This window comes from Coenobita brevimanus, chromosome 57 (genome assembly GCF_032717465.1).
Source record: "Coenobita brevimanus isolate Jiangsu-jjx chromosome 57, ASM3271746v2, whole genome shotgun sequence".
Taxonomy (NCBI): domain Eukaryota; kingdom Metazoa; phylum Arthropoda; class Malacostraca; order Decapoda; family Coenobitidae; genus Coenobita; species Coenobita brevimanus.
In genome coordinates this window covers 22,556,998-22,579,442 of record NC_137010.1, presented here as the reverse complement: position 1 = coordinate 22,579,442, position 22,445 = coordinate 22,556,998, and the positions used below count along the sequence as shown (strand labels likewise).

The window sequence follows — 22,445 nt, the reverse complement described above, 5'->3', positions numbered from 1 at the left end:
GAATGTTGGCCGTTTATTGACATTGAAAATAATATCACAAATACTGTATATTGGTAACAAGTATCATATGTCCAGTTTTCAACACTTTAAATGTGTGATTTCAGTATACTGATAGTAATCATAATATTAACTTGACCACTGTTGCTGGTACAACATCCACCACGCATACAAATACTGTTAGCGAACATTATTCTTCATTCTTCATCTTCATCACAACTGTAACCACATCAACATCTGGTGATTAAGCTACGTAATCTGCACCCAGATACAAACTTCCTTTTGTCGCACCTCCTTCTCCCAACCTCCCTGACCCCCTTATAAACATTACTGTGTGCCATCTGTTGAGTGAAAATGGCAATTGTTTCAGGTGCTTTGTTTTTCAATCCTCAGGTGATTCGGATTCACACAGTGGCTGGTTGGAGGAATGAACTCTTGTTCATGATAGTACCTATACCACACACACACACATCCTTCGATAAGGTTATTGGAGTGATGTATGACACTGGATTGACTTTCAAGAACCACTTACAAGATAACATGAAGTAGTAAATTGACTCAGCACACTCTGGGCATTTATAGAGACTGACACTGATGAAGAGCCTACATGTAGTGCTGTACAGCCTGGGTGGAGCAGATGAGGCATCCACCTGTGAGCCAGACTTTCTTAGTTTTGGAAGGATCCTGGTCTGATCCTGATGAAGGGCTGTCTACCCAAAGGGGATGCCAGATCCTGACATGGCATATGTACCATACTGTCCTGTACTGTACAGAACTGAACCTGTACAGTGGCCCCACAGAAGTAGTTGCCTACCTGCAATTGACAAGTCTGCTTGGCCAGATAGACTTGGGTTAAGCATCAGGGACAGACTTTGGGTAACAAAAGGAAACAATCCCTACTCTGCAAACTGCATATCAAATCACTTGATGTCCAATGTCTCCATGGCATGTACCCTCATCCAATCTAATACCCACTACAACACCTCGTAGACCATACTGAACAGTGCTCTGTGTGTGATCACTGGCTGCACCAACTTCACTCCCACAACCCACACTTTGAAACTAAAATCCTCCCCGTCAGAGAATATCTTGATACGAGAGGCATACAGTTCTACGCAGAAGCTTATGCAAATACACAACATTCTTGTCGTATGACAGAGCCACACAATGCAACCAGACTCATAAAACAACCACCACACAAATATTAACAGACCGTCATCAACAGCATCCCACCTCCAGACATTCTAACACCAGCAATGAAGAAACACCTTCATATGCATTTCATGTGCGGGGCAATATAGCGCCTCCATCAAAACACTGTACTGTATTGCAAGCTATCCTTCCCAGCATCTACCCATCAGAGATACCCCTAAATAGTGCTCAGTGAGTGCACCTAGCTTGGAATAGATCATGATACCACCCAGCTCACCTAAGTTACCAGCTTTGATTCAGGTTGGATGAAATCACGGATGACATTTGCTCTGCTTGTAGGGTAAACCCAAATAACATATATCACGGAATGAAGCACTGGATAGCTTATGCCACACTAAGATGAAGACAGAACATTAGCGGTGTAGGGAGCCTATGGGATGACTTAATAGAGGCAGTTGCATACTTGCAGCTGATGGGTCTGCTCAGCGAGATAGACAGGAGTTAGGCAACAATGGCAACCATATGCAGTACAGTAGTTTCATTTTGTCATTTTGTGCACTGTAGCTTGGAAAACTGCTTTGTTTTTCAATTTCCACACCTCTCATGACAATGGAATAATTGACATAGTCAGGAAAATTTCTGCCTGTATTTTTTATTCTACTTGATTTTTTTTTTAAATTTTTGCAGCTTCCTCCACAGTATAAAAAAAAAAAAAAAAAAAAAAAAAAAAAAAGCTCATATTTGGAAAAGTTTTTTCTGAGAAGGTCTATCTATCTATCTATTGTCAGACGCCTCAATCCTGTTTGGGGTGGCCACAAACAAATCGCCTCCAAGTCGCCCTGTCCCCCGCCATTTCTCTGCCCTGCTCCCAACTCACACCCCCCTCTCTCAAATACCTCTCCACCCCATCCCTCCATCTCATCCTCGGCCTCCCCCTCCCTCTTCCCCCCTCCACCTCACTCACATACACTCTCTTCGTCAGTCTTTCACCCTCCATCCTGAGAAGGTATAACAGTTTTATATGAAATTATTGTATCTTCTTGGTAAGCAGCATTTTTGTAGGTGGGTATAATTGAGGCATCCCATGGCACAAGGGGATATCAGCCAATATGGTGAAAATGAGCTACCAGCACCAATGTTTCCCTGGCCTCGATCTCACATTTTTGCCCCCCAAAATACTCATATAAGCCCTTGAAGTAGGGTGGAAGGTCCTGTGTTCAATCCCCCAGCACTCAACTGTACTGTACTTCATTACTGAAGCCCAATAAACTGTGCTGGAGAATGGTAATGATATGGGCATATGATCCCCTGCCCCACAGCCAATAAGGTGCATGAATTCAGCCAAGCCTCCAGCCTCAGCTGTCAACATGCCCCCACCCCCACTCCCTCTTATTACCTTCTCAGTTAGCCGGGATTTTTGGAGGAGTACACAATGTTTTTCATTCCTTTGGATTTATTAACATATATATATATACACACAGTGGATTTGCCTAATCTGCTGCGGTAATTAGAGACTGGTACCTACCCGTGGTGTACGAAATCTGCGGTTTAGAAAGTTAAGAACCAATGGGAAAAAAGGATATTTAGTCTGGACCCTCATGGAACCCCCCTACAGCACCCTACTTACAACTAACTAGCCAACAGCAAACACAAACAATCTTAGAAATATTCAATATATGTTTTTCATTCATTCATTGCCAGACGCTATGTATCCCAAACGGGGTGGCCAAGGGCTTAGAGTTAATTGTTTTACAGGGAGGAACACTAATCCTCCACCAACCCCACTTGATACGTAGGGATGCCAACAGCATCTGGTGTTCCCAGGTGATCACCCATCCAAGTACTAACCAGACCCAACGTTGCTTATTTAATGGAAATAAACAATTAAGTGGAAATAATAATTAAGGGACCCCACCTGATTTCAACAGATGAAAATGCTTAATGGATGGGGTGGGTGGGGGCTGGGGATAACTTAGCACTCAGGTAGCGCTCAGGACCCATGGGGGAACACACGTATTTGGTGGTTGACGGGACAGGAGATAAAAAAAAAACATGGAAGCTGTAGTGTGCACACTTGCCACCAGGGCCGGACTGTGATTGGCTGCTGAGTCTAGGTTGTCTGTGATTGGCTAGCAGCCAAGGAATACATCATGGGTGCCCGGATATTATAAATCTCCTCAGAAATGAGCCACTTTGGAACCTAGAGACCACGTTTTCCAAGTTTTTCCGTGGAATAAAAAAAAATAGGGACTGGTTGGGCCAAGTCCTGTGGATATATACAGACATACCCCAGTTTAACGATCTAATTGGTTAGGTAAAACCCCATCATTAGGTGGGGTTTCATATATTGGGGTACTTTTAACATGTACAGTATTTCAGTGTGGACCTTTTACCAGCCTTGGGTTTCCCCCTAAAGCAAGTCCAAAACCCACCCAGATGAGCCCAAAAACAGGTTTAAAGGCAATCTAAGGGGCCTAAGAGCTATCAAGGAAGCTAACCTAAGCCAAGCACCTGTAAATAACTCACTAAAACTAACAAATCAAATCTGAATATCGTCAAATATGTCTGGAAAAAATCAAGCTGAGTAAACTGTACCCCCAAAATGACAATGTTCACCCCACCTATGGCTAAAACACATTAATCGAAGTCCAAAAACAGTTTATAAATCAACCTAAATACACAATTTTAATCTAAAGTATCATCAAAATTGGTAAGAAAAATTAATCGTTTAACCAGGGTTTGGCCATCTTTAGGCAAGGTATGGTGCAATTTCTACCCCCATTGTAAAGCCGGGATATCGCATCTAGGGGTATCTTATATCGAGGAATTACTGTATATGTATATATATATATATATATATATATATATATATATATATATATATATATATATATATACGGAGCCTCTGTGGTACAGTGGTAGAGTGTGCGTTTCGCACGCTGGTGAGCGGGGGTTAGCCTCCCGCCAGAGTTGTAAAAACTTTGGGAAGCGTTCACCAAGCCACTTGCTACTTTGGCGGACACAAGGGGTGCTGTGGTTGAACCAGTGTCGCATACTAATATGCTTGCACCCAATCAGCTTAAGGCGGGCCGATTACACTTGGTTCACAGACTACACACACATCCAAAGCCACTACAACACTACAGTCACACTCACAAGCACTTCTCACCCTACATACAGTCTCTACCAGAAAGCCTAAGCCACTAGGTAGAGATACATTGGCTGTATCGTCCCTGCTTCGGGAGGGATAGGCCGGTCCTGCAGTGGACCTCAACGGATGATGATGATGATGATGATGATGATGATATATATATACAGTATTTCCTCGTACTTCAACGCTTTTGCACTTCGACGCCTCATTTTTCGTGCTAGAAAAAAGTTTCCATGTTGTTTCACACTTTGCAAGTTTCCCCCGCATTTCAACGCTCCCAGCAGGCAGCCGACACTCAGCAGACGACTCATACCGATGCTTATTTGTTGGCAGCCATCTGGCAACCACCCTACCCTCTACTGATACAGTGGTGGTACTACAGACCCACACGCCATAGCTTTTTTTAACATTGCTTTTTATAACAGCTTTAATGTCTTTTCAGGCACATGTTTATTGTGTTATGCTGTTTTAGCACTAGTGAACACTCTTCATTTAATTTTGGGTAGGGCCTGTTTGGTGTTATACTACTTTCTGATAGGGTAGGTACATGTCCCACTGGAACACTGCTATATTTTTTCCATTGATTCTTAACTTCACATTTCGACGTTTCACGTTGTACGAGGTTTTGGTGGAACATCCAACTTGCGACATACGAGGAATCACTATATATATATATACTGATATCATGGAGGACTCTGATACATCCTCCTCCTCCTCCTCCTCCTCCTCTGAGAGGCCGTCACATACAAGAAAACATGCTCATTGTCCACCTTAGTGGAAGAGAATTATAGTGAAAGAGAAGTGAAATCGTTTTCGTTTTCGTTTTTAAAGGCTCCAACATGCTTGCATGTGTCAGCCTTGGTCACCTAATGATGGCTTTCCATGCTGCACGATCCATTGCAGCCTTCCTGTTCAGTCCCTTAACCCTGAGGTCACACTTAATGACCTCGTCCCATGTCTTTCTCGGTCTACCCCTCATAACCCCACCCCCAATATTAACACTTCTCACCTTCCTCACCCAATTATCATCCCCCATCCTCTCCACATGTCCAAACCATCTCAATCTACCTCTCCTCATCACAACACCAATACACTCCAGTCCCATCCTATCTCTCAACTCTTCCATCGTAAACCCATCCCCTCCAGGCCTTGGACGCAGGGATGCACTGCACATCTACCTAATCATTGTCATTTCTGTACGTCTGAGCTGGCGAATATCTTCCTCCTTCACTGCCCAGGTCTCACTACCATACAACATTACACTCCTAACACATGCTGCATACAAAGACCCCTTAGCACGTAGGGAGAGTCATCTCAATGTCAGGAGAGGCAAGAGCCCCCTGAACTTCTTCCAACCACTTCTCACCCTAGCCACAGAGCTAGCTCCAGCCCCACCTCCAGCACACAACATGTCTCCCAAATAACAAAACTCTTCCACACACTCAAGAGATTCACCAGCAAGTTCAATCCTCTCACGTCTGACAATCTCCACCTGCTCACCCCGACACGCCGTACACATAAAATCAGCATTATCTCACAGTCTTCCTCTGATACCACTAGATCTCTTGTGCACCCATTTATCACACACACCGCACAAGATGGAATTACTTCCCGCGCCCTTGTGGCAAACTGCACATGGCCACTCTCCTTTGTCTTTGACAGTACCGCCACCAACCCTAGATATCATCACTTTTGTTTTATCTGCATTTACCTTTAAACCCTTGTGCCCCATACCATCTCTCCACTTCCTAAACCTTTCCTCCGCCTCCCTTTCGTTCTCTGCAATCAACACCAAATCTTTAGCATACAACAACTCCCACGGGAGTCCGTTTCTAAAGTCACATGAAAGGGCTTCAAGTACCATGATAAACAACATGGGACTCAAGACTGACCCCTGATGCACACCAACATTCACGGAAAACTCATCACTCACATCTCCATTCACTCATACCTGGGTGTGAGCACCCACATACATAGCCATAACCACACTAACCAGTCACTCCTCCAAGCCAAGCTTTCTCATTGCCCACTTCACCACCTCTGTAGGGACTCTGTCAAAGGCCTTTTCCAAATCAACAAAAACAAAATAAAGATCCCTTCTCCTACCAATATATTTTTCCTGAAGCTGTCGAACAATGAATATAGCATCAGTGGTCCCCCTACCTGGCATAAACCCAAACTGCATCTCATCAATATTCACTCTTTCTCTAATCATACCTTCTAAAACTCTCTCCATTACCTTCATTATTAGATCTAAAAGCTTTATACCTCTATTATTTCCTCTTTCCAGGGCATCACCCTTCCCTTTATACACATTTACAATTACACTCTTCAGCCAATCATCTGGGACAACACACTCATAAATAATCCTATTTATCAGGTCAGTGACTAAACTCACCCCTATATCGCCTGAGGCCTTCAACATTTTGGCAGTCAACCCAGACACACCTGCTGCCTTCCCCACCCTCATCCTGCCTATTGCCTCACTCACAGTAGCAGTATCAATCAAAGGCCAAGGGCCAGACACTGGATCTGCTGGCTCCAAACCTTCCCTGTCCCAGTCAAACTCCTCATTCAACAACTGGTTATAATGCACTCTCCATGCATCTTTAATATCCTCACTGTTCACCACTACCCTTCCTTCATCATTCTTCACACACTGCTCACCTATAATATCCCGATTATCCCTCTTCACTTTACCCGCCACCCTAAATATCATATTTTTCCTTTCCCCATGATTTAGGTTATCAAATAATAGTCTCTGTGACTCAGACTGCCCTGTATACCTCTCTTCTAGCCCTACGCTTGGCAGCCAAATATTCCCCTTTGCTACCACCCTTCTTCCATTCCCGGAAAAGCCTTCTTTTCTCCTTAACTGCAGCTTCTACACCCTCATCCCACCACCAAGTTACTTTATGTCTTGGTGGTCCTCTTGTCCAACCGCATGTTACATCAGTAACTCTCAAGAAATTGTTCTTGAGGGCTCTGTACTGTTCATTAACGCCTCTGTCTACAGCTCCCTGTTCAGCCACCACTTTCCTCAACTCGCTATAGAAGGCATCCCGTACTACTTGGCTTTTCAGCTTCCATATTTTCCTCCTAGGTACATAAGTCCTTTTTTCATCACTTGTTCTTTAAGCACCATATCACAAATCAATAGTTTGTGCTGCTGCACACACTCCTCACTTCCTGTAACTTTAACATCCCTCACTAACCTCCTATCAGCCCTCCTAACCAGAAAATAATCTATCTGACTGCTATTTCCCCCAGACTCATACGTAATTAACCTACTGGGATGAAGAATATGTAGGTGTAATCATGGCCTTTACTTGAAAACCTAATCATGTGGAAAGGAAGAATATGACATTTAAGGTGATAAATCAGATGAAGAGGGATATCACAGATTAGCAGTGTGTAAAGAATGCCATAGATGAGCAGTGTGTAAAGAATGAGGAAGGAACGATAGTGGTGAACAGTGGGGATATTAAAGACGCATTTGGAGAGCATTACAGCCGGTTGTTGAATGAGGAGTTTGACTGGGACAGGGAAGGTTTTGAGCCAGCAGATCCAGTGTTTGGCCCATGGCCTTTGATCGATGCTGCTACTTTGAGCAGGGGAATAGGCAGGGTTGACGGCTGAAATGTTGAAACCCTCAGGAGATATAGGAGTAAGGTTAGTCACTGACTGATTGGCTGAAGAATGTAATTGTAAATGTGTGCAAGGGGAAGGGTGATGCCCTGGAAAGAGGAAATTATAGAGGCATAAAGCTTTTAGACCAGATAATGAAGGTAATGGAGAGAGTTCTAGAAGTTATGATTAGAGAAAGAGTGAATATTGATAAGATACAGTTTGGGTTTATGCCAGTCAAAGGGACCACAGATGTTACAATCACTGTTCAGCAGCTTCAGGAAAAATATATAGGAAAGATAAGTGAACTGCACTTTGTTTCTGTTGATTTGGAGAAGCCTTTTGACAGAGTCCCTAGAAAGGTGATGAAGTAGGCAAGGAGAAAGCTTGGAATCGAGAAGTGGCTGGTTAGGGTGGCTGTAGCCATGTATGTGGGTGCTTGCACCCAGGTAAGGGTGAATGGAGATTTGAGTGATGAGTTTTGCATAGATGTTAGTGTGCATCAGGAGTCAGTCTTCAGCACCTTGTTGTTTATCGTGGTACTTGAAGCTCTCTCACGTGACTTCGGAAGCGGACTCCTATGGGAGATGTTGTATGCCAATGATTTGGTGTTGATTGCAGAGAATGAAAGAAAGGTGGAGGAAAGATTTAGAAGAGATAGCACGGGGCACAAGGGCTTAACAATAAATGCAGATAAAACAAAAGTGGTGGTATCTTGGTGCAGCCAAAGAAGAGGGAGAATGGCCATGTGCGATTTGCCACAAGGGCATGGGAAGTAATTCCATCTTGTGCAGTTTCTGTGATAAGTGGGTGCATAAGAGATTTATTGGTATCAAAGGTAGACTGCAAGATAATGCTGATTTCATGTGTGCAGTGTGTTGGGGAGAGCAGGTGGAGATTGTCAGGCGTGAAAGGATTGAACTTGCTGGTGAGACTCTTGAGCTTGTGGAAGGGTTTTTTTTTTTATTTGGGAGACATGTTATGTACTGGAGGTAAGGCTGGAGCTAGCTCTGTGGCTAGAATGAGGAGTGGTTGGAAGAAGTTCAGGGAGCTGTTGCCTCTCCTGATACTGAGTGGGCTCTCCCTCCATGCTAAGGGATCTTTGTATGCAGCATGTGTTAGGAGTGTAATACTGTATGGTAGTGAGACTTGGACAGTAAAGGATGAGGATATTCGCAGGCATAAACATATAGAAATGGCCATGATTAGGTGGATGTGCAGTGTGTCCCTGAGTGTGAGGTCTGGGGGGGCTAGGTTTACAATGGAAGAGTTGATGGTTAGGAAGGGACTGGAGTGTATTGGTGTTGTGATGAGGAGAGGTAGATTGAGGTGGTTTGGGCATGTGGAGAAGATGAGGGATGATAATTGGGTGCAGTAAGTGAGAAGTGTCAATGTTATTGGTATGGTTGGGAGAGGTAGACCGAAAGAGACCTGGGACTAGGTCATTGAGTGTGACCTCGGGGATAAGGGACTGAATAGGGAAACTGGCAGAGATCAAACAGCATGGAGAGCTGCCATTAGATTACCAAGGCTAATGCATGCAAGCATGTTGGAGCCTTCAAAAACAAATGAACAAATGAATCATGGCCTGTGAGTACGACATCTCATCCTTTAAATTTATTAAATTCATTGTCTTATTTCAATATAATAACTGTAGTGGTCCATCAACAATTTTAGTTTTGTGGGAAGAAATATTGATATTTACCATGAATGCTGGGTATTTGACTGACATTTGCTATTACTGTTTTATATATTCCCATGTCCAAACCTTTACATTTGAGTGGGCATTGACTTCAAAGCATAAGAAAATAGACAATCATGTTGTACACCCCCTTACTTAACCTCGATTTAATATTATACTGTAAGCTATCCATTTTGGTGGGTTTATGTTTGGTGGATTTGCAGTTGGCAGGTAAATGCAAAATATTTTACCCTTTACTTTGGCAACTAAAGTCTCACAGTTGGAAAATAATTTCCGAGCACGAACCACGAACCACCGCTGCCAAACAGAAATTCTCGCTGCAGCCTCCACTAACCCACAGCATCCACTACACAACATGGCAGCACACCCATACACACCAGGGAACATCAAAACAACACCCAGCACTCATACACAATTACTGTCATCTCTACTCCCTTGCCTGACTCAGACCAGCTTCCAGAAGCATATCCATACTCAAATCACTCGCTGCTCCATTCAGTCACTTAAAGACAACACACAGCTGCATGCATGGCCTCCTGATATCCACCCCTCCGAATTCTATCTCCCTCATGAGGACAGGGTCCACCTGGCCAGGCTGAGATGTGGGCATCATCCAGCCCACTTAAGTTACCAGAAGAGGCTGGATGACTTTGTCGCTGATGCCTGTCCAGGATGCAACACAGCACCCTATACTAGCAGTGTATTGGATACCAAATTTTAGAGTTCCGTGGAGACGGAGGTAGAGCCGGATATCTATTTCTCATAAAATGCGGTTGCGGATAAAACTGCGGAGGTTAAGATATTAATTTTTGTGGACTCGGACACAACTGCAGATTATTTTTACCTCCATGTCCGCTGTTGCGGACGCAGATTTTTTTTTACACATATTGCAGTTCATTTATGCAGTATAAAGTGACGAGTTTCAGACACACATAAGTGTACACGTAAGTGTGTTACCAGGATGTGGGACGGGGACCCAACTCGTCATGCATCATAGATAAGTAGATCACTGACACCTTGTCCGAAATTTGATGCCTATCTGTACACCGTGGAACTGCTGTCGACTGTACACTGAGAGTCGGTAAATTATAGTTGGATACATGCTGATTTGGAAAGAGAGAGAGAGAGAGAGAAGGGGAACAATTAGAGACAAAGGGAGGATGAAAGATAATAGAGAAGAAAACAGAAATAGGAAGAGGGACTGGTAGGTGAGAGGAACGGAGATGAGAGTTGTGGATGAAAAGGAGAGAGAAAAAAAATTATGACAAAAAGAAAAAGGAGAAATATTGGATGGGTGGAGATCTGCAACCTCTGCGGTACTTTGACAAGGAGGCGTATTATTATGCGGAGCTTTTATTAGCTGAAAATGCGGTGGCGGATAACGATGCGGAGCTTTTTTTGTCTGAAGACGTGGATGCGGTTAGTAATGAGGACGTTATTTTCACTGCGGAGGCTCCGCGGGAGGCAGAGGCAGATATCCGATACATCACTACCCTATACTATTAACGACATTATGGAAGACTACATTTCACACAATCAGTTACACCAACAACACAACATGCGCTCCTTGAGAGCTCTGTGGGAAAGCCTGGTCTCGGCCATGGCCTTCCTTAGGGACTCGGGGCTTTTCGGCCAGACTGCCTATGGAACTACTACTACTACTACTACTACAGAAGAATTTGAGGCCGAACGGTTTTTAGAAAAACAAATTTGAGATATTTGACTTGAAAAATGCCAACCTGGCAGCCCTGTTATATAGCCCAGTTGGCTGACTGACGGCCATCTTTGTCTTACCATTCGTGCATTTCCACCAGCTGCCTGAGTGTCCTTGGCCATCATCGTTTTTTTTTTTTCTCCCTCTCACTCGCTGTCATGTTCATGCATGTAATAATGGCCTCTACCATTCCTGGGGGGAGTGGAGAGGGTGGTAGTGTTACTGAAATACTGTATGAGAGCCCAGGAGATTCAAAGAGTGGGGGAAATAAGACAAAAACAACACGTGTATATTGAGTTTTTAAAAAAATGAAAAATACTAAGTGGAGGATAAAAAAAAGATTGTTGATAGGATAGAACATGGAATGAAAACAAGTGAGACTGCAAAGTCAATGAATTGTCCAGAATCAACTGTTAGAGGAATTTGGAGACAGAAGGATGAAGTGAAGAAAAGTGCAGTTGTTCACCACACCTGGGCACCGCTAATCCCACATCTTGTCAAGTCACAGGATAACCACCAGCACAAAGAAGATCTCTTAAGGGAGACAGTTCAGGTAGTCCAAAGTGTCCCTGCTCCTGGTTTCAACAACATTGACGAGGAACAAATCAAAGAACTTCTGGGAACACATAAGGACCCAGAAAACATCAAAGAGATGCTAGGAGGAGAAACTGAAGAGCATCAAGAAACTCCACAGACTGTGCAACAAATGCTGGAGCCAACAACTCATGTCTTGTCCAAGCTGTAAAGTAATTTTGCTCACCTACAAGAGCAGCTAGAAATGACTGAACCAAATTATGATGCCCATGAGATGATGATTGGTCATCTCAAGAAAATACAAGGTCACTACCAGGAAAAATGTAACAAGAAAGTAAAGGACTATAAACAAGATCTGATAACTCGCTATTTCCACTGCAAACGAGAAGAAAAGCAAGTTGTAGAGGCAATTGAACGTTTAAATGTGGAAGATTACATGGAAGAAGATGATCATAGCCTGCCAATGGATGTTGACTTAGAAGATTTTGATGAAATGGTGGCAGTGGTGGAAGAGGGTGGAGGAGAGGTCTGTGAGGGGGACCACGGAGTCAGAAGTTAGCCTAACTTTGTCAGCCTCGGATACTAGTGTAGTCTATCAGTGTGGCTCAATTTCTGTTCATGGGTTATTTTTCAAAAGTTATGTTGATATACTAATTACTTATTACCTCTCGGTAATAAAATAAATGTGAAATAGAAAAATCAAGCTTTTTATTGACTTCTTAGAACCAATTAAAATTTTTCCAGTTGATTAAGCCCTTGGATTTGGCAAGGTTATTTTGGCACCAATTAGTCGCCAAATTGGAGGGCTTATTGTACAGTATAATGTGATATGGATTATGTAAACTATTAAGTCCCTAGTGTGAAAGTCTATGACGCCGATTTTTTGGTGGATGTACGAATGATTCTGTCACAGGCATTGCGGAGTTGTTAATGTTTAAACCTAAATGCATTTATCTCAAAACTGTGTTTTAGCTAATACCTCCTTGTTCCAGGGGTCACCTTAGTTCTTATGTGTGAACAGTTCATAGCAGTGTGAAATGAAAACAGGACTGTGACACTTGATAGCATAATTTTGGAGGAAGTGGTATATGATGTGTGTTATGCTGGGCTGCCATGTTGCTATCTCCCACAGGCTATGTTGTGTCATGCTTGGGTGGAATATCATTCATCACTACACGCTCAATTATGTCCAAGTGCGTCCCAGATGTGGAACTGGGCAAGGTGTTCTCCATGCTGGCATCATGGGAGTCAATCATTCCACTTTTATCCTCACCACTTTTCACCCTTGTCTACAATGCCACCATCACCACCTTCCCGGGAACTGTGTATTTTTTGGGTGCCTGCTTCTATACATTAGCCTTCATGATATATATGTGAGTAACTCAGGATTATAATGATTAACTGTTTCTCTGTGATGATGCTTTTTATTTTACTTTTGGTGAAATACCTTGAGATGGTTTGACCATGTGGAGTGAATAAATAATGAGAGATTGATTAGCAATGTTTGTTAGTGAGGTGAAAGGGAGACTGGAAAAGGGAAGACTGAGCATGAGAGGTATATGAATGAAAGGGGTGTGAATTGGAGAAATGGCAACCTGATGGCAGAGGACAGGGTGACATAGATGCAATTTGTCTGTGGCCACCCTTTTCAGGATTTAGATAGAGTAGGTAGAGTGACAGACAGTTTTATTAAGCTTAAAAAGTGACTTGTTATACTAAAGAGGTTAGAAATACAGTGATCCTTTGGTTATCACACATAATTGGTACCGTGCCTAGTGCGTGATAATTAAATTCTTTGATAACAAAAGCACAGAACCTATGGGATCCATCCAAATTTGTACCGGACACTCCACTCATAAACTCAAATTTTCCCTTTTACATCAATTTAGACACACAAATATATACATACTTTTATATCAAGTATAAGTGTGGTACTCCTTTACTTACCATAACACTATATGTATGTAGTGATTTAAAATTGTTGTTAAAGAAAATTTGGGTATGACAGTCACTGAATATTAATTCTGTCAGATTTTGAAGCAATATTTCTCCTAAGTTTCTTAAGAAATAGAGAAGATGCATTCCAGCCTCCACCCAAAACTCCCAGATATGTAAAACAATCTACCAGCAAAGGACATGAAACTGGTAATGTTTATGTCAAGTACAGTGAGTGAATTAAGATTACTTTTTTTATGCCAAAAGTATGTGTTTGTACAGTAACCGCTTCATCCAGTTGCTTGTAAAACTCAGGGTACTGTGCATACTTGTCCTGTGTGAACAGGGATATGTTTTTCAATGATAAAATCTCACATTGACAAATTTCAACTTTATTCCTCTCTTCTCTACTCCTGTCTGTTTTTCTTTCATATTTCCTCTTCCTGATTTTCTCCTCTCCTCTTTCCTTTCCTCTTCTTGGTACTTCTGTCCCTCTCTCTTATTCATTTTCAAGTTATTTTCAAGTTACATCCAAAGGTTCTAAAAGAAAATTCACTCAGAGAGGAAGTATAGAAGAAATTTGCATCCCTCACCTTCTACTCCCAGAAAATTTTATAAAATCTATTAGTACCTTAAGAAAATATTAGTCCATTCTGGTGTGACCTAGTGTTATTTGGGCATGACCACAGTTGTGTGTTGACGGCCTCACTTTAATGTACGATGTTTGCGTGAACATTCACCTAAGGCATCACTTTAATGTACGATGTTTGCGTGAACATTCACCTAAGGCATCTTAATTCACATACCCTGTTGCCCCTCTGCACAAGGATTTCAATGATGCAGGATTGATAGTAATGTTGGTGGTGATGATGATTATCACACCCTATGGCATATTCTCTCTACCTCAGGACACTCAACCTTTCACCTCCACACTTGTGACCCTTTCATTCTCTTCCCTCCTCTTAGGATGTCCAGAGTCAAAGACTGTATTTTTTTTTCTAATCAGTTTGTCATTTTAAATATATTCACACCATCTAAATTCATTTATATTTTAAATGCTTGTGTAAGTTGTTATCTACCAATCTATTGCCAGATCCTTTAGTCTCGTTAGGGGTGGCCACAAACAAATCGTGTCAATGTTGTCCTGTCCCCTGCCATTTCACTGCCCTCCTCCTAGCTCACTTCCCCCCTCTCTCAGATACCTCTCCACTCCATCCCTTCATCTCATCCCTTGGCCTCTCCCTCCTTCTACCTCACTCACATACACTCTTTTCGTTAGTTTCTCACTCTCCATCCTCTCCACATGGCCAAACCACCTCAGTGTATTTCTCCTAATACTTTCTATCACATCCACATTCACACCCACACCACAACATTCTTTCACTTCCTCATTTGTCAGTCTGTCTTTCCACATAACTTCACATGCTCCTCTCAAATAAGTCCTCTCCACTGCTCTCACTCATGACTTGTGTCCTTCCAACAAGGTCCAAGCTTCACTTCCATACATTTTAGTTGGTATCACAATGCTATCATGCAGCTACTTTTTTTTACTTCCATGCTTACTTTCCCATTTCTTATCACTGTTTTCAAAGAACCAGGAGCCTTTCTTCCCTGTTATACCCTTTGAAGCACCACATCCTCCAAACTTTCATCCTTACACATCACACCACCTAAGTACATAAATGCACTCACATTTTCCATTTCCTTAGCATCCAACCTCACTGTACATTTGGTGACTTCATATCTCTCGAAGGCAGTACCTTTACTCTTCCCCACATCGCCTTTAGATCTCGTTTCTTACACACTCTCCCACACTCATTTACTAAACCTTGTAGTTCCCCTTCATCTTCACTTAACAATACAGTATCATCTGCAAATAACATTACAGGAAGTTTCCAAATGCTGCTCTCTCCCATTAGGGCTACTCCAACATCCTCAGCCTACCTTGTACCTCATTTTTAACCCCTTCCATATACAGATTGAACAGCCAAGGAGATACAACACATTCCTTTGTCAATCCAACATTCAGTTTTTAAAATTCACTCAGTTCACTATCCACATACAGTGCAGCCTTAGCACCCTCATAACATACTCTTCATGGCCTTCAACAACTTCCCATTTACTCCATATATTCTTAATATTTTCCACATTCCTTTTCTATCCACTCTGTCATATGCTTTCTCCAAATCCATGAAGGCCACATACAACTTCTTTCCTTCTTTAGAAACTTTTCCACTGAAGACCTAAGAATGAATATCTGATCTATGCAACTTCTTCCCCTCCTAAAATCTCCCTGTTCTTCTCCAACTAATTCCTCCGTTATATCTGTATATAAGTATCCTGCCATATACTTTTCTTACTACACTGAGATGACAAATGTTCCTATGACAAATGCAGATGATACTGTGTTGTTGAGTGAAGACGAAGGGGAGCTGCAAGGCTTGGTGGATGAGTTTGGGAGAGTGTGTAAGAAACGGAATCTAAAGGTGAATGTAGGGAAGAGTAAAGTGATGGTCTTTGAGAGAGGTTGGATGGTGAGGAATTGGAAAATGTGAGTACGTTTAAGTACTTGGGTAGTGTGATGAGTAAGGATGGAGGTTTCGAGGGTGAAATGCTTGAAAGGGTACAGCAGGGAAGAAAGGTTGCTGGTTCTTTGAAAGCAGTGATAAGAAACAGGGAAGTGAGCATGGAAGTGAAAAAGTTACTACATGACAGTATTGTGATACCAACTCTAACGTATGGAAGTGAAGCTTGGACGTTGTTGGAAGGACACAAGTCAAGAGTGAGAGCAGTGGAAATGAGTTATTTAAGAGGAGCCTGTGGAGTCACATGGAGAGACAGGCTGATGAATGAGGATATAAAGGAGCGTTGTGGTGTGGATGTGGATGTGATGGGAAGCGTTATGAGGAACACACTGAGGTGGTTTTGGCCTGTGGAGAGGATGGAGGGTGAAAGACTGACGAAGAGAGTGTATGTGAGTGAGGTGGAGGGGGGAAGAGGGAGGGGGAGGCCGAGGATGAGATGGAGGGATGGGGTGGAGAGGTATATGAGAGAGGGGGGTGTGAGTTGGGAGCAGGGCAGTGAAATGGCGGGGGACAGGGCGACTTGGAGGCGATTTGTTTGTGGCCACCCCAAACAGGATTGAGGCGTCTGGCAATAGATAGATAGATAGATAGATTACCACATACTTCTTTTTCTCCTTTTATTTTGTATAGGGGAATAATTATCCTTGACTTCCAATCCTCCGGGACTTACCTTCCTCCCAGGCCAGTCTGCATATCTTCCATATCCATTCAACTACTATCTCTCCCCCAGGCAGCAGCATTTCACCACACACTCCATCAATTCCTGGGGCTTTCCCCATTTTGACTTTCTGCATTGCTTCCACTACTTCCATCTTACTGATCTCTTCCTCCCTTCTCACCTCCCTCCCTCTCCCAGCTATTCCCCAGCCACTTACTGTATACTCACATTACTTTCATTCTCCGTGCTTAACAGTTCCTGAAAGCATTCTCTCTGTCTGCTCACTTTTTCTACCTTCTCCACCATTAGTCTGTCATTTTCATCATTCACCCACTTACTAACTTAGCAGTGTTTAAATCCATAGCCATTTGTGACGCAGAGTCATGCTTGTCTTTCAGGTGGTTGTATGTGAACAGAAAACCACTTCCTGCATCAAGCCATGTCCATGAAGAAAACATCCCAGAAACTGAAGGCTGAGGAGATGTCACATTTTTTTTTTTTTTTTACTGGTTGTACATTTAACATTGTGAAATGTACAGTATAGCTTGCCTCATAATGTAAATTTATTAACTTTTAATATTATTACCTAGTGTGCTGAGTTTACAAAAGTTTTCCATAGTTTTATATCAGTATGAGCATGCTTTTATTTATAGTATGTGTAAATTTTTATGTATTTATTTTTTTGTGGTTGTAAAGGTGTAGGCTGCTTGTAGTGTACATTATTTTTGCAGCTTTTACCAGTGAAAATATATTTAAAATTATGTAGTTTTAGTAATGCTGAACTTTCCAATAGGTATGATCATTACTGGTAAAGTGTACTGCACCTGTAATGAAACTCTTGTATGATTGTGTTCATGTAGTTATAGTAATGCTGAACTTTCCAATAGGTATGATCATTACTGGTAAACTGTACTGCACCTGTAATGAAACTCTTGTATGATTATGTGTTCATGTAGTTATAGTAATGCTGAACTTCCAGTAGGTATGATCATTACAGGTAAACTGTACTGCACCTGTAATGAAACTCTTGTATGTGTTCATACATGAAAGCTTAATAATTTTGAGCAAAATATCCTAACTGAAGCTATTTGAGTTTGTTTTCTTGTGTATGTGCATACAAGTGGGATAGAATGAAGGAAGAAAGAAATAATGAAGAACTAGCACCAAGCCATAAAATGGCTATATGACACTTAGGTAGAGAGGAGCGGGGGAAACAATTAGATTAAATGTATGATTGACGAGCAGTAAGAAAGTGATAATATTGGAAATACAAACATTGAGAAAGTCACCTAGGAAATCAGTAAGCTGTAGGAGCTGACATAGTGAGGATAGGAAGGTGAAAGCTGAGAGATGATGTTGAAGTGTAGACGAGAAATCAAGAAAAAGGTGATGGCTAGTTATGGGGCAGTTACAGCACGAACAGAGTGGCTGAGGGTCATGGCTCATTAAATGACCATGAGTGAAGTGGATATGACGCATGCTAAGACAAGCAAGGATAGTCTTCCATCGATGATTGGGGTGGCTTGATGTGTGCCAGGGAAGAACTGAAAGTTCAACACTTTGAAGCTTTGTTGTTAACCTGCAGATCTCTTGAGGGCTGCCAGCGTTCACAGAAGAGATCAGTCAGAAGATGAAAACAATCAAGTAGGAATGGGTTGGGGAGAAGACCTAGAGGAGAGAGTAGCAGAATGTGCCAGTGAGTCAGCTTGCTCATTACCAGTAATCCTGATATGGCTAGGAACCCTGCTGAGCAAACTGTCTTTTTCTGAACAGAAAGACTGAACAGTCACCCCTGAATTTGGGTGACTAGAGGATGAGAGGAAGATGAGGTGTGAACACACTATGAGAATCAGAGAAGATAACAGAGGTGGAGGAAGAGAATTAGCAAAAAGAATTGCATACAGTTCTCCAGTGAGAATACTTGCATCACAAGGGAGAGTACTTTGAAAGGAGTCAGGGAAGACAACAGCAAACCTGACACCATGGCAAAAGTTGGAGCTGTCAGTAAAGATATGCATGGCAGAAGGCAGAACATATGTTCAAGAAAAAGAGAGTGAAGAATATCTACGAAAAGAAAAGACAAAGAACATAGGGGAAAAGAGGGCAGACAGTAGCAGTAGGCAGAAGCCAAGGTGAGAAGGACACTGGACAAAGTGGAAAAATAGGAGGAAAGGTGAAATCAGTAGACCAAAGAAGGGTGGGGACCCGAAAAGGGCATGGAAGAAGAAGATGGGAGATCAAGTAAAAAGGGCATTGGAGAAAGTTGTGAGGGTAGAATAACTTATTACAGTAGAACCTCAGTTTTCTGGGAGCCAATAAACCAGAATTGGTGCTAAGCCGGACAATTTAAAAAAAATTCTTAAAATCAGTCAATCAGGGAAAATCCTGGACCTACCGGTAACCAGCATTTCAAAAACATCGCGCAACCATCCCGCCCGAATATTTTCATTCCTTCGCTGCCAGAGTGCAGCACCACAGTCCCCACGATTGTTTTGAGGTTTATCAGAGTACACACCGCTATTTTTTCACAATTTTCCGTAATATTTGGTGGAATATCAGCCATGGCTCCTGGTACACCTACCAATAAGAGTACGCCCATTATGATGACTTCCAAAATTGCTGGTGTGTAGCCATCAAACAATCAGACATAAGGGACTTTTTCACGAAGGATAAACATGCAAAAACAGCAAACATTTCACTCATATCCTCCTGTTCATTTGTGGGGTTCCCAGATACTGATGCATCAACGTCCACACCAGCAAGTACAGTACTCCAGCAAAAACGGCTGCTGCACCAGTCTCCCCCATTTCCTCAATTTCTCTCCCTTCTCCACCAACAATCTATTATTCCTATCTTTCACTCCCCTATTATTTCCCCTTTCACACTGCCTTACTTTCTTTACCTACTTCCAAAACAATTTCTTACTCTCCCTCCATTTCACACTCAGATTCCTCCCAAATTCTTCATCCACTTTCTTCTTACTCTTCTTCACCAATCTCTTCACCTCCCTTCTCCTGCTCACATATACCTCTCTCTTCTCTCTCTCATCTTCTCCCCTACCTCTACTCGCTAGCCATTCACTATATGCCTTCTTCTTTTGTTTCACAGCTCGTTTCACCTCATCATTCCACCATGCTGTCCCTTGCACACCCCTGCATCTCCTCCTCACTCCACAAACCAACTCACACGCTGCACCTAACTCTTCTGTGAATATCTTACATATGTCTTCCACCCCTTCCATTTGCTCTAACTCATACCTTCCCAATCTTTCTTCCACTGTGCTCTTATACTCTGCCATTCTCTCACTGTCTTGCAATTTCTCCACTCTTCTCACAGGAGCTGTTTCCTCCTGTCTTCCCCTTCGTCTCTTCAACCATTTTCTTTGCTGCCTTACCTTGGCCATCACTAAGTGATGGTCTGAGATTCCATTCCCCCACCCTCTTGCATCCACCACTTGTCTTCTCATTCGCTCATCCACACACACATAGTCTATCATTGCCTTTCGTTCAACAAGTTCACCATCCATTCTCCTCATAACCCTCCATGTATACTTGTGGATCATCTTATGCCAAAAGTAGGTGTTAGCTATTGCTAACCCCTTACCAGCACAGATGTCCAATGAAGCACTACCATTCCCATTTACTTTAGCTGGCACACCCCACTGACCAACCACTTCATCCACTCATACATTCCTGACTGCCATTCATGTCTCCAATCAAAAACACTCTCTCACTCCTCTCAAACTTGTCCATACATGCTTCTAAGCTCGCCCAAAACTCATCTTTCACTCTTGAAACTCAGTCCTTTGTCGGCGCATACGCACACACAATCGCCCACGCTTGTATACCTACTTTCATCCTTACCCATACAATCCTTGCACCCACTGTTCCATACTGTCTTATATTCTCCTTCCACTTCTTGCTTTTCATCAGACATACTCCCTCTCTTGCCCTCTCATTCTCATTAACTCCTGCACATATTCCTAAACCGTGTTCCCATTCTCTCACCCTTTCACCTATCCATTTAGTTTCAGTCAATCCACATATATCCACTCTTGCATCCTCAAGCACCTGCACAATCTCTCTTTCACTTCATCATTCACTCCTCTCACATTCCACGTCCCCACCCTAAGAATGTCCTTTGTCCGTTCCTTTGTCGTCAACATATGGTCCGTCCTGGTCTGAGGCGCTATATTCACTTGTTTAGTTAGTTCTTTTTACTGGATGGGGCACTAACCCACCACCAACCCTTTTAGTCACCTCATACGACAGGCAGGGATACTGGGGGAGTATACTGGAAACCCCTCTACCCCCAGGGGGGCGTTATTATTCAAAATAATGTTTTTTCTCAGAAGATAAACGTAGGCAGTTTTACTGAGGGGTATCAACTGAATGTTTAACAAATTTATACTTTCAACGCCAGGTAAAATTAAAGTTTTAATCGAAACATTCTGAAATATTGTCTGAATGTTTTTCCTAGAAAATAAGTAGATATGATGCTGAAATTGATGAGAAACTTGCACATGTTTTGAGGAACACTGGTGCTTATGGAAAGGCCCACTTGAAGTTAACTGGTGATTTCAGATATATTTTTTTGTTCCTTGTAAGTGCTAATGCTGAAAAGCTTAGTTAACACAAATACATTGTTACAAATGGCAACATCAACTCATTAGCATACTTGGAGATAATTGGGTACAGTGCACCCTTAACATCCACGGGGGTTAGGTAGAGACACCCACATATGTTAAAAATCCGCAGATATCTGCTGCCCCCCTTAAAAACACCCCTGGACCCCCCATTTCCATAAATAAATAAAGAAAAACCCTATATGCATGTTTACAACGACTTTATTTAATACAAAAACACTAAAAAAGCTGAAAATAATGACTACTACTAGATGTCCTCTTCTGACTACTTGTCCCAGCTCCCTCCTCCAGCCTTCACATCATTGACACTACTGACAACAAAAGCAAATGTTTCGTGAGTAATGGCACCCCCCATTTCCTATGTACTATACATCTTTACAAACAATACAGTAATAAGGACAAGAAAAGCTATAAAAGTTAAAATTTTCACTTACCTGTCCTTGGCGATGGGAGGAGGGTCATCAGGTGTTTCAACCATTACCAGCTGATTTTCGATTAGCCAATGATGGAGGCTCTTACACACAAAGGTTTGTTATGGCCAACCAATTATGGAGTTTTCCTCTTGTATCAGCTGGTAAACACAACAAAGCCCTTCGCTGCCAAGATTGCAAAGGAGAACATGGAAGAAAAGAAATACAGTACTCCCAGCCCGTCCTAACTTTTCCCCTGATGAATTAATGGCATTAATAAATGAAGTGGTCAAAAGGAAGAGTGTTATATTTGATTCACTGGATAATGCCATTAC

The 22,445-nt window shown here is 42.4% G+C and overlaps 1 protein-coding gene across 1 annotated transcript in view; it reads left to right on the top strand.

The window, feature by feature from the left end:
* Positions 1–17,532, top strand: part of LOC145401926 (proton-coupled folate transporter-like) — a 106,946-nt gene extending 89,414 nt beyond the window's left edge. Inside the window, exons 6-7 of the mRNA XM_080274031.1 lie at positions 13,010–13,250; positions 17,454–17,532. Of these exons, the coding sequence (XP_080130157.1) occupies positions 13,010–13,250; positions 17,454–17,532 (320 nt within the window). The remainder of the gene's footprint in view (positions 1–13,009; positions 13,251–17,453) is intronic.
* The last annotated feature ends 4,913 nt before the right edge of the window (positions 17,533–22,445 follow it).